The sequence below is a fragment of the Ahaetulla prasina genome, chromosome 2, assembly GCF_028640845.1.
Source record: "Ahaetulla prasina isolate Xishuangbanna chromosome 2, ASM2864084v1, whole genome shotgun sequence".
Classification (NCBI taxonomy): Eukaryota; Metazoa; Chordata; class Lepidosauria; order Squamata; family Colubridae; genus Ahaetulla; species Ahaetulla prasina.
The window spans coordinates 95,513,242-95,526,895 of NC_080540.1; the positions used below are offsets into that span (position 1 = coordinate 95,513,242).

At 43.5% G+C, this 13,654-nt stretch overlaps 1 protein-coding gene across 2 annotated transcripts in view; it reads left to right on the forward strand.

Moving 5' to 3' along the window:
* The window catches only part of PITX1 (paired like homeodomain 1), a 36,508-nt gene extending 23,219 nt beyond the window's left edge, over positions 1-13,289 (forward strand). For both annotated transcript variants that reach the window (XM_058169792.1, XM_058169793.1), the window contains exons 3-4: positions 3,137-3,342; positions 12,643-13,289. In XM_058169792.1, coding sequence (XP_058025775.1) covers positions 3,137-3,342; positions 12,643-13,176 — 740 coding nt within the window. In that variant the 3' untranslated portion in view covers positions 13,177-13,289. The remainder of the gene's footprint in view (positions 1-3,136; positions 3,343-12,642) is intronic.
* Positions 13,290-13,654: the final 365 nt, after the last annotated feature.

Below are 13,654 nucleotides of genomic sequence, written 5' to 3' on the forward strand. Positions count from 1 at the left end.
TGGTCTGCAAATGGCAGGAGCACCACAGCTGAGGGTCCTTGTGGTTGTGTAAGTTGAGGTCCTTATGGTTGGGCCAAGCTCTAGTTCCTAATGGAGAAAAGGGTTCCAGCAAGCAGCACCTTCCCTGCTTAGTCCCGGAGCTTAGTTTTCACTTCTTGCCGCCCCATGGAAAACAGCGCAAAGGTCACCAAGTGATCATTCTGGAGTTGTGTCAAGGCCGGAGGGAGAAGGCAGCTTTTTGGAGGAGCAGGGGTGGGGGGAGAGACCCCATTGGCGGAGGAGGAGTGATGGAGGAGGGTTAAAGATCATTGTGTGCCCTGACCCCCTTGATGACTGATGGGGATGTAAGGTCGCTTGGGGGCCTTGCCCTCAGTCTCTCCTGTACTTTCCAGCCTTAAAAAAGCCAAGGCCACCAAACCGGTCCCGGGCTGAGCCCTCTTTTCCAGTAACCTTGCTAGGAAAATGGTGAGAGTTGTACCGAGGCCTAGGTCAGGCCCTGGTGGATAAGGAGGAGAAGCTTTGAAAATGACTACAGTTTCCTTAGGCAGCACCAAGGCCTTGTGGGCTTTGTGAACTGCTTCCCTGCCAGGAGTGGCCCTCCTCTCTGAGTTGAAAGAAAGCCGGGCTTCTCCTGAGCTATTTGTCCTTTGGGGACTGCACCTCTCTGATCAGAGTCCTCCAGGAAGAATATCAAATCCAGGCCTTCAAAAGGAAGCGAGAACATAGTGCATGTATTTAGGTTTTCAGTGTACAGAATAGCCTCCTAAGTCGATTCATACCATAGAATTGCCTAATACCTTTCTGGATGGGGTGGTTTGTTTGTTTTTTTCTCCCCAAGCAGCGGCTGGTTTTACAAAGATCAAATGTGTATTTAATCATTCCGGTGTCTGCACGTGCTCCTTGTCCACTTTTCTTTCTTTCAAGAGGCATAAATAATTTCTGCATTTTTATGTGGCATCTGATCTTGCCAATATTAAGCCATTGAGCTCCTCGCTCTTTTCAATAAGAAAGGCAAAGCACTTTTGTAATCCACTGAAATCAGGGGAACATAAAGGGCTTATTTTTGGATGTATCCTATCTGCAGTTTGACTTTTCAATATAAAAAGGACATATAAATATTAATGTCGGAGGGCGTGGGTCTGTTTAAGCATATAAATATAGTAGATGCATATGATAATAAGGTGACTTTCTTAAATGTCTGTAGAGGGAGGAAGAAAAAGATTAAAATCCCTCTCATTTTCCAGAAATTCATGGCGGAGACCCACAATTCCTTTACTACACACTTTAATCTGAGTCATGCATTTTATTTTAAGCAGGCTATTAAAGAAAGCAAACAAGGTGGATTATTAGCCAGGTCAACTGCAGATCCCTTCACAGAATCTTCTGTGTAGTTTTAATTACAATATATTCAAACTGCAAATGGACACACATCAGCAAGTTTCCAATACTCTTTTGAAATACTTACATAATATCAGTTTAGAAACTGACTGCAAATCTAGAATCCTGTGAAGATGAATGACGGTTCCGTCCATCTCTCCACCACATTGCAGCCTGAACTCCTTCAGTGACTGTTGCACAGGCAATTTAATTATAAGTGCTTGGACTGAGAGGACTTATTAGAATTTATAGACTATTAATTGGTCAGTTTGAATATAATTTAGTTAAAAGTATTAGCATTAAGAGACATTTAGCTGGATTGCCGATCAGTGTTCAATTGAATATCAAGTCTTTTCAAAAGTGGTGGGTTCCCCTGAATTCAGCTACACTTTCTTCAGTAGGCATGGATCTAGGCCTTAAGATGGTAGAATTATCTTTTTTGTGTTGACTCCTGATCACTGGCTGGGCAGGCTCCTGCAGTTTTTTGGGCAAGATTTGGAAAGTGGTTTTCCATGGTGTCCTTCCTAGGACTGAGAGGGATTAACTGACCCAGCTGGCTTCATGCCCAAAACAAGACTAGAACTCACAATTTCCTGGTTTCCAGTCTTATGCCTCCATATTCTTAACTGTACCTCATCCCTTCCAAAGCATAATGGGAGAAACCTCCAGTCAATTTAACCTGTGGGTATATGCTGGGAACTAATGCAAATTGTTTGTATCTGGAAACCGCCATGCCTTTTAAAAATAGGAGTACCCTCACGTTTCTTGCACTGAAGCCTATAAAACTTGGGGCTTGAGTGAGTCCTGATTTCTTCCCTCTCCCATTTATCTGAATAATTAGATCGAAGGAATGATCATGCCAATTGACATGTCACTTCAAACTTGTACAAACTACAGCCATTATTGTACAAACACATTTTATGCTTTCTGGAGAACTTCGTGTACAAATGTAATTTTTGTATTTTTGAACGGAGATAAATCCAAATTTGCAAAATATCCTTATCTCAATAGTTTTAAACAGACACGGTTTCTTACGGTTATGTCATTTTAATTAAATATAAAAAGAGATCCTTGAAAACTCATCCTGAAAGTAGAAATTCCAAGTTCCCAAAATATAGAGCTGCTCCTGTCCTTTCTTCCCACTCCTTCAATTTAAGAAGGAAAAAGGTTGTTCTCTAAGTAGTTCTATCATCCCTGGGAGAAGTGTATATTTTATATAATTGTATATATTATTTTGTAAGTTTAAGTTCTCAGCATAATAGAAAAATGCCCCAAAACAATCAAAATTAGCAGTGAACTGTTTACTTTTTGGGAGAACAAAGATTCTGGTTTGTAAATAAAACTTTTTATTTTCATCCGGATTTTTCTATTACGGGTAAAAGCATAATTTTTAAAAAGTATTTCTCCCCCATCCCCACCCCCGTATTTCATAGCTTATTTTCTAGCTTTCTGAATCTTCTATGCAAGAACAGCACAGGTCATCTCTGGCCCTTGTTTCTGTAGTAGCAAACCCTTCGGTTCTCCAAACTTTTTGAAACAGAGGAGCTGGTTCCAATCCAAACCTCTCGCTGCTGCGAAAACGGTGTATAATTTACGGGAGATTCGGGTTACAGACTTTCGTATTAGCCAGCTTGTTTGCAGGGGGACGGTTGCTCGCGCTGCCTTGAAAGGCCTGGCCTTTTTTTCTTTGCAATTAATCGCACCCCAACCGACCCTTACTGTGGTCTCGATCTCCTCGGCCCTCTTTCTTTCTTTCTAGAAAAGGAGCCAAGCGGCGCGCAGAAAAGCGAGGAGGGGAGCGCGGACGACCCGGCTAAGAAGAAGAAGCAGAGGCGCCAAAGGACTCACTTTACCAGCCAGCAACTGCAGGAACTGGAGGCCACTTTCCAGAGGAACCGCTACCCGGACATGAGCATGAGGGAGGAGATCGCGGTGTGGACCAACCTCACAGAGCCCAGAGTCAGGGTGAGCCACCTCCGCGGTCGCCTCTCCAAAACTTTCCTCCCTCTCCCTTGCCCAGCTGTCTGCAGACCACGAAAAGCTCGCTCCTTGGACCTTGTTGCCTCGCAGTGCTCAGCCTTTTCCGGGTTGCCTGGAAGAGAGCCCGTCCCGTTCCACTGAGCAACCCCTGAGTAAGAGGTGTCTCGGAACCAGGAAAGCCAGGAGGGAAATTTGGTGGGAGGCCAAGAGCTCCAAAGCTTACTGGGAGGCGTTTCCCTCCGTCCGTAGCAGGTTCGGACGTGTGAAGGGCGAAGAAGATCCCCGCGCCGGAGGGATGCGGGCGCGCAGGCGGCCCGCGGAATCGATCTTTGCATGCGAGCAGGAGACGAGCCGTCTTTGCAGCCCTCCCCGTTGCAGCAACGGGAGCTAAGAACCGCTGCGCCGTGTTTAAAGGGGGCCGGAGGGACGCCAGGCCAGATGGAGGCCTGCTCCGGGAAAGCGCAGGCCGTGTAACTTCTCCCTCGTTTTGAATACCCCGATCTGAAAACGCCTTCAAGTTCTCAGTTCGGGAAAAGCCCATAGAAGAAACAAAACCAATAATTATATGAGCAAAAGTAAGGGGTAAACTCCCTTGGGTCGAGCGAGGATCCGCACCCACTCCCCACTCCCCGCTTGGCAATATGCATAGGAGTTCCAATATTACCAGGCCGCGATTAGGGCGCAAGCAAGAGCTTATTGAATTGCTGCCTAAATTCGGGCGTCGCCCCGTATTTTATTCGAAGAATGTCATCTCATGGAGGTTTGCTTACGAACCAGGGTCTCCCAAGTGTGGCTCTGAAGCCACTTTCTTTGAAATAAGTTTAAGGATTACCGATGCCTCCCCATTGCTTTCCAGTACATAAATGTATACAGGAAAGGCTGCAAAACTGGGAGCTACTATAAATACACACACACACACATACACACACAGAGAGAATTAAATCCAGGTTTAAGCTCTTTAGAGGCGAGCTGATGAAATCAGTAAACCGAACTGTCTGTCCACACAGCTAAATCTCCTTAGGTGTCCCTTCTTAAAAAAGATTATTTCTTGATCAGTTGTTAGATCCTTTTATTATTTGTTGGGTCCAAAACGCTCATTAAAAAAGGATGCCCAGCACGTGTTCCTAAATCTCGGCTGTGCAATTCCATGCAGGGTCAGTCCTGAGTGAAGTGTTGCCGTCTCTTCAAAGCGGCCCTATGGCAGAACTGAGCGGAGCATCCAAATCAGGCTTAGATTTTTCTCGGGAGAATCCTTTTAGGCTCCACCACCCCAGCAATTTTCAAAAGCCTGGGGATAAACGGATCTTGAAGGACAATCTTAAGCGCAATTCCTGATGGGAAAAGGTGCTTTTTCAAATGGCTTGAAATGCAATCTCTCCCACTATCCCTCTACCTTGAAGGAATAACCTGGCTAAGAAAATGCTAACAGAGTCACAAGCCTTTTTGCTTATTTATTCATTTTTTTTGATGGCCTGGGAAAAGCAGGATTTGGTCAAAATAGACAAAGGTCACCCAAGATTTACTGTTTCCTGTGGGTTGATTATAAATGCTGCCATTTAATAACAGCAGCAATTCTACTTCATCTTCGGGGTGGAGGGAAAGAGGATGCAAGTCTCAGGGTGGATGTGCTTTGTGAGTGCACACTTTTTCACAGGAAGGGAAAATGTGTAAAAACACCAGATTTCCCCCCCCCCCCAAAGACGGGTGAAGGAGGAAACTGTTTTGGTCCCACTTCCTGGAAATGGACAGCAAATGGGTTCCCCCCCCCCATTTCTATAGCTTTCTGACTATAAATGGGAAGAAGGAAGGACTCACTGGAGAAGAGCCTAATGCTGTGAAAGATTGAGGGCAAAAGAAGAAGGGACAACAGAGAATGAGGTGGCTGGATGGAGTCACCGAAGCAGTAGGCGTGAGCTTAAATGGACTCCAGAGGATGGTAGAGGATAGGAAGGCCTGGAGAAACTTTGTCCAAGAAAATAAATGGGAAATTTCGGGACAACTACGAAATAGGAAAAGATTAGGGCACAGTTATGTTTGATTTCGAGGTAAATAGGCCAAGTTATGTGAAAACGGCAGGAAAAAACTGGGGGGGAAAAAACCCAATATTTTAATCATGACTCAAGGGTTGACCCTCAATTGAGCTATAATAGCAGATGTTGGCTTCAAGCTTTGAACCCCCTGACAAGGCCAGTAGTGTATAGTGTAGCTATAAAACAAATGCAAGTATTGGGGTTGATTTGACAGGCAGAGTCTCTCTCTCTCTCTCTCTCTCTCTCTCACACACACACACACACACACACACACACACACAAAGAGAGAGAGCGGGCAGATACTAGTCAGGTATCCAGCCAGTCATAAGCACTGGGAGGTCAATAGGACTTTATTTCAAAGAATTGTACCTAGTTCTGGAATGGGGAAAAAATCAGTGAGCAGGTGAGGTTGCTATCTTATTCATGGTGACACTGAGTAATCTCATGTTTAATGAGACTTTAGTAAAGGCAGGAACAGACAGATTCCATTACAATCACAGAAAAGCTGGTCACACATGTATAAGCAGGATTCTACAACATGTTCAGCTAAACTCTTTTTCTTTGAAATGTAATGTTTTGTGCACATCTAATCATTCTGATTTGTGTATTGCCGTTGTACAAATGCATCCAACTTATTATGTTGGATGCATCTGTACAAGGCATTATGATAAAGCAAACCACAGTTTACTGTGTCTGAGATGGACATAAACCCCCAAATTTGGACAGAATTGTGCTCAATAATGGAAGTAAATCATAGTGAATTGAAAGGTATTAAGTGTGTTACTTTCAGAGAGTTGTGTTAATTTATCTATCTGTACAAGTGCAAGAACTGCACCAATTATTTAAAAATAACCAAGGAGTGAGTAAATAAAAATAATATTAGGAGGGAAGAGGTGAGACAGATATTTGGAATGATATTTAGCTACTTCTAAACAAGGATACACTGATCATTTTAATACTAACAGCCAGTTATTATATATGAATTTTTGTGCCCCTCAATTCATGGCAAACTGAGTTTATACAAAGATACATCACTACAATGCAATGGAGTGATATATACTTGCATATGAACAATTGCTGGGTAATAGGTTTTATTAAAATCAATAGACCCTTCAAATCATGGATAAGAGAAAGGTTTAAATTCATCAGAGGATGGGATTATTTGACATTCCAAAATCAGCTAAGTGTTTCTAGATAGATGTGGCTGCTTGAGCTGATTGTCAGGGATTTCCTGCCTTCAATGGCAGGAATTGCTTGAGTTTGTTTCCAGGGATCCAGTGTCAGAAATAACCTGCAAGAAAAACAGGATTGACATTTTATTAGTCATTCTCTTTGCTTGTTTTGTGCGCTGGATTCTTGGTTTATTGGTTTTGGGTCTCCCTCCCACAATTTCATAGTTTGCTTTATGCTTTCAGGAGGGCGAATGAATCCTACAGCTTCTGAAGGTGTGGTTGTATTTAATTCCTATTGAGTTGATGAATGCAGTAGTTCTTAATTTAATAGGTTCTAAATGGAGATCACCCTAAAGGTATGAAGATATTCCAGAGATAAAAAGTTATTGAGGATTCCCTATAATTTATTGGGGAAAAGATTTACTGAAGTGTTATCCTAGATCGGCCTGGTGTTAGCTTTTTTATATACATACCATAGATCTTATTAGATTTGAAAGGAAATCAGAGCTTTGTTAAGTCCAAAAAGATTGTTGTTGACATCTATTTAAAATTGATAAATAAGCCTCACATTTCACCCCCAAATGTGATCTACAGAAACTTAGCTTTGCCAAGAAGGCCTCCCCAACCCACCCCCAAATGCTAGCAGAAAAGCAGAGACTTAAGTGGCTTTAGGCATCAGACTGTAGGGAAATCAAGAGGCTCCTCATTATTATCATCTGTAAAGTAGAACCTTAGCCTATTCCTGCCTCTTTCAAGATCCACCAAGTTCCATAAAGTTTTTCTCCTGCAGAAAAAGACAGCATTGGCAATCCTGAAGCTGCTTACTGAGAGGAAATTGGAGGGAACTCAGGGTCTGCCCAGGACTTTCCTGAAACTTTGAGGGCAGAAGTTGTATCAAAGCAGTTCTTCCATACCTCTATTCTATGTGTTTTCTTTTCTGCACTGTTTCTGTACCTTGAAGTCAGCAGAGAAATCTGAAATGCTAAGTTCAGCATTATATTTCAGCTGATTAGTTATGCTGCCTTAAAGGAAAAATAGTAAACTATCCAATCATTTCAAAGCCTGAACTATACTTATTGTGATGAGCTTACACTGGGTGGGGGGATTCCTCTCTTAACATAGCCTTAGGGTTGCCCCTTAATGAAGCGTTTTGAAAATTGCCTGGCAAAGTGTGTTTTGTGATAAAAGATGGGGGGGGGAGATTTAGTATGCTGAAAAAAATGGCATTTTACATTAAAAGTAAAAAAAAAAAAGATAAAAACACACTTCTAATCACATTTGCTCTCAACATCACTGAGAAATTCCCATTTGGAGTACATCTATTTGGAGTACACTTCCCCAAAGATTGCAGCAATGCACTTTTATTTGTTGTTAATTTTGGCATAATTCAGCCAAATTGATGCCATTTGGCCTATTCTGTCCATCCCCAAATTATTCCGCATATGATCTAATTAATTGCTACAGGGTTAAAATCCTGCTGTGTGTATTTTGTTTTTTCACTGAAGTGCTATGGTGCTTAATGAGTTTGCCCTGTAAGAAAGGAGCAATTCATATAAAGTTATTGACCCTAAGCATTTAACATGGAGGCCGGACTTGGCTTCAATAGGGAAGGATTGCTTCCAAATTAAAGTAGGATGTTAGATATCTTCAAACAGAGGGTAGGCAGCCATCTGGTTGAGATGCTTTAATTTAGATTCCTCCACCAAGAGCTTAAGCCCAGTGGTCCACATTCCTTCCTTCAGCCCCTCCCCCCACTGTTTATAAAGTAGGGGGAAATCAATAGATTACTCCATTTCCTTCCAAATCTTAACCCAAACTCTTCTGCAGTTCTACTTTAATTCGGCCAAATATGCTAAGAGGACTTCGTTTGAAAATATCTAGAGGCAGCATTAAAATGTTTAGCCTCAGTTTCAGGGAACCCCCTAATGTCTGGAAGTACTTTCTGAGAAGTGAATTTTAAGCTGCTTTTTGGCTTTTTCCATGTTTTTTCCTCTAGGTCTAGGAGTTTCAGTTAATTCTTCCTCCACAGCTCCTCCTCTTGCTCTTTCTTGTTGAAACTTGCATTTTTGTTTTCATTTGGTTAAAACTTTTCCCCACACTAACAAGCATGTTTGATCTGCAAAGAACTTTCTAAAACGGGACAGAATAGATACCCACAATCTTGTGAGCATAGCCTGATCTTAGTTGGGTTTAGGAATTGCATAGCCAATTAAATAGCCCTTGCTTTGTTTTTGAGTGCCAATTTGGTGTTGTGGTTAAGGCATTAGACCAGAGACTGGGTGACCATGAATTCTAATTCTGCCTTAGGCAGAAAGCCAACTGGATCACTTTGGGCCAGTCACTTTCTCTCAGCCCTAAGAAGGAGGCAAGGGCAAACTACATCTCAAAAACTTTTGCCAAGGAAACTGCAGGGACTTGTCCAGGGAGTTTCTGAGAATCGGGCATGATTCAATAGAAAGGGAGGGGGGAGTTGCACTGTAGTCCATGCAGAATTACAGGGACACTTTGTTTTAGAGACTGCCTTTAGAAAAAAAGTGTTCCCACAAAGCGTTTAGATTCCCAGTTTGACTGGTTTTTGCTCTTAAGATAGTTTTTTGCACCTGTTTGCCTTAGTTGGCAGCCAATTCCTATCAAAACCTACCTAACCTACCAGTAATGCAGGCAGTTCCACTGGCCATATTTCTCCCAGGAATCACATGCTAAGCTAAGGAAATACGCTCTTAGAAGAGGCTGAATGAGTGCGATTGCATCCTGCATCAGGTTATGAATGAGATACTTTTCCAGTGTTTTTTGAATCCCTGGATTTTTCATGAAAACAAATTGAAAGCCTTTCCTAAAAGATTATTTTCCCAAAGATTTCATCAGTTTCTCTTCTGTCTTATTCCCTTTTCTAGCAGAGAGAACTGTAAATATTGAACGTTCCCTGTAAAGGCAGATGCCTCTTTTGCTGAAAGGCAAAAGATGCCCAGGACTGGCTGGCTGTGTCTACCTTTGGGATACTTGTCCCATCCGTTTCTAATTTCCAGAAATAAGGAATTTTTGTTTGTTTGTTTTTTAAGTTGGATAAAGCCACCAGAACCAGTCTGAGAACAGCAGTTTGGACAAGAGGTTTGGCCAGAAAGTGGTTAATGGAAGGGAAACAAGTAAATGAAATCCAGAGATCTTGAACAGGAAACAAAGGAGATGCCAAGTCAAGGCAGCAATCTGTAAGCAGGGATTTCTCAAGGCCCCAATCGCAAAATGAAAAGGCCATCTCCAGAGAGAAATGCCAGCTATCCATCTAACTAAATGCTATCTGGGACAGTCTTTATCTGCTTTGGAGATAAAGGGCAACTATTGAAAACATTGATGAGGTGTCTTTTTCCAGGACAGCCTGTTTAAAAACCGGCTTTTTTATGGTGAGAATTTCTTTCATGGTAAGTTGGTTTTCATGGTGACTAGAACTGACAAATTGAAGACTAAAACATTTGGAGGGCACCACTCTTATCTCCACTTTAAAGACTACCCTCTTAAAAGTATTAATTCTTATTAATATCAACATTAAAATATACCCCCCCCCTGTTTTCAATCAAACAGGACAAGGCATGTAAAAGCTATGATGGCAGCAAATACCCCAAATAGGCAATTAGAATGATTTGCAGCCTTTCTTACTAGAGCAAAAGTGCAGATTTCTCATAGCTTATAATAAAGAAGTTCCAGAAAGTTGCTTAGGATGAGGATAAAAAGCAGGAAGATCTGTATCTTTTTCCTATTGACTCCCCAAAAGCATATTGAAATATTAATATGTCTGTTTAATGTACTGAATAATGAATAAATTAATGCCTTTTTATTATACTTTGATAGCTTTGATCTGATTGCAACCAGTTTTGCTTATAGCTCTCTCAGTCCAACACACCTCATAGGGTTGTTGTTGTTGTTGTTGTTGTTGTTGTTGTTGTTGGGGAAATAAGAGGATATTTTGGATATGTTTGCCGCCTTCAGTTATTTGTAAAAATAATAAAGGCGGGGAAATAGTTAAGTAAGTGAGTGAGTAAATAGCTGTTCCAGAAAGCTGTTCCAGAAAGAAAAGTCCAGTAAAATCTGGACTTTAAGATATCCAGTAATAAATAAACTGATCAGAATGTTGAGAAAACTGCTCAACCATTCCTTGTTGCTACAGGACCTTTTAGGAGAAAGCAACAGAGGAGTGAGTTGGCTGAAGAGATAGTAGAAATATAGACACAGGCAAAGAATGGTGCAACACAATACAAAACCAATGTAACAAACCTATATCTCATGTTTACACCAGTCCACCTATCCTTTAAGTCCCCATCTCTATGGATATAAAATTTAAGGTTACCAGGTAAGCTTTACACACCAAACTTAATTTGAATCTCAGTTGGCTGAAGCCCAGAATGTTTTTTTCAGTCCCAGGTCTCAGTTTAGCTCCTGAGAACAAAAATGCCCAGAATAGCCTTAGATTAGCTACATTGCCTTAGATTAGCAGAACCAAAGGTGTGTATGGTCAAGGAGAAAGAATGGCTATTCAACAGATATGCGATTTAGTTTAGCACCTCTTCTTTCAGGAAGAAAAGTAATGCTGAACAACTTTTCCATTAGGTTCCATTCTCTTCCAAACTATTATACCATATTCGGTTTTGAAAAAGATCCTGCAGGGGATTCCTTAGCAAGCCAACTGAGACAGCTCTGAATCATGTTGATTGGGTCCATAGAGGATCCTAAGGGGGGGGGGAATAGCTAGCCCCTGAGCTAGTGGGCAGCCTTGGAATCTTGAGAGCTGGGGGCAAAGAATACTATGTCTTTGTTTACTCTTCCCCAAAGCCTCCTACAAAAGATTGTCTTTTCCTTGAACAGCATTTCCAAATGGGCTGCAGCTGCTAACCATTTTTATTGTATATACAGATAGGAGAAGCATTCTTAGAAATTAAGGCATACTGGAGATGGACAATTTACTTTGCAAAATGTCAGCTGTAGATGTGATGGTTGATTTTTAGTGACCACATAGATATTCTCCATTGATCTACTCCCAACCTGATCCTTCGGCTCTTCCTACTGTAGATTCTAACCACCATCCTCTTCTTCTTTTTCTTAGATTAAAGTGATAATTAAAACTAAAGAGGAAGTATGGCCGTGCCATCGGCTGTGTGGGCCCTTTGGAGCCCACAATGCCATGATGGGGACCCCAGTTCTGGTTGGAATCTTTAATCAGTTAGATTATTAATTGAGGGATTGCTCTGTTTCTTGCCATAATGTCTAGGCAAATTTCAAGCTCACAGGAACCCTGTTTTTCTTGAAACCCTTCACTGTCTCATGAAAGAACGCCATTTGATTTGAACATAGAAATTCCTAGTTCCTGACTTTGCTCTATGTGTCTGAGCTTGAAGGGATCCCCCAGTTTTTCTCCATGAAGATGCAGCCCTGGTCACTCAAAGCTTTATTCATTTCAACACTGTAGTTTAGGGCAGGTGGGTAGAAAAACAGCCACGCAACAAAATGTTCAACAACCACAGCAGATGATTTCCCAGCAAATCACCATTTTTATCTTGCATCCTATAGGGAAAGGTGAAATATCCCTCAACTCCACTCCAGTGGTGAATCAGATAGTTTCCTTACCAATATTATTGCACCAAAATTATTTGATTTGGCCTTCTTCTAAGAAGTTTTTTTGACTTTCCAGTCTAGCCCACCCAGTTGTCTTGAACCCCCCCCCGCCGGGGGGGGTTTTTCCTCATAACCAGGACGAGCCTTGCTTAGCTTCCCAAATAACCAGGTCCTCCAGATTGTATAATAGCTTTCTCAAGAGTTGAAATGACAAGGTGTCTGTTCCAGTATGTCCTCAGGTTGTGTCTAATAGACAAATCTCAGGATGATGGGCCAGGGCAGGGTGAAATGAAACTTGCTAAATTTCATCTGAAGGGACAGCAGGGTGGGTGGGGGGCGCTTCCCCCTTCCCCCCTCCCCTTTACCTTAGGCAGATGCTAATTTTAGGCAGGCGGCGGGTATAAGTGCAGTGGCCGTTTCTAAAGCCTCCGGGCCCCATTTTTTTTCTCTCTCTCTCTTTTTCGCCCCTTCCTTCCCCTCAGGTCTGGTTCAAGAACCGTCGCGCGAAGTGGCGGAAGCGGGAACGCAACCAGCAGATGGACCTTTGCAAGAACGGCTACGTGCCGCAGTTCAGCGGCCTGATGCAACCCTACGAGGACGTCTACCCGGGCTACCCGTCCAACTACTGGCACGCCAAGAGCCTGGCGCCGGCGCCGCTCTCCTCCAAGAGCTTCACTTTCTTCAACTCCATGAGCCCGCTGTCGTCGGCCCAGTCCATGTTCTCGGCGCCCAGCACGCTGCCCTCCATGAGCATGCCTTCCTCCATGGGCCCTTCGGCCGTCCCCGGCGTGGCCAACTCCGGCCTCAACAACCTGAGCGGCTCGTCCCTCAACACGGCCATGTCGACTCCCGCCTGCCCCTACGGCCCGCCGGGCTCCCCTTACAGCGTCTACAGGGACACTTGCAACTCCAGCTTGGCCAGCCTGAGGCTGAAGTCCAAGCAGCACTCGAACTTCGGCTACGGCAGCCTGCAGAGCCCCGGCTCCACTCTAAACGCCTGCCAGTACAACAGCTGACCGGCCTCTGCCTCCTGAAAAGGGACCGCGGCTGCGCTCAGGGGCAGGGAAACGCGCCGGAGGAGGAACGGGGAAGACGGGCAGACGGACCGACGAGCCGTAGCTGGCGAGGAGAGAGAGGGAGGGAGGGGCCCGATCGGACCTAAAACACAGGGATGAGTTGCAATGGTTGTTTTTTTTTTGGTTTTTTTAATTTTCTCCTCTGGATGATGCGGGTTTTGGATGCGTGTTTACTTGAACTTGCACAGGACTTTCCTTCCTAACAATCGTCCACTTTATACGATCAGAAGATACGGTAACGGTGGAGGCGTGTGTGTGTGTGTGTGCGTGCGCGGGGGGAGGGGGCAGAGGGACGTTGCCGAGGAGCTCCGAGCGCCCTTCGGGTGGGGTGGGGTCCCTTCGGTGAGGAAAGGAGGCGGGGATCCGGGTTCGCTCCTTTAGGGCTGGGCGGGACGGGGATCGTTCGACGGGGAAGGTT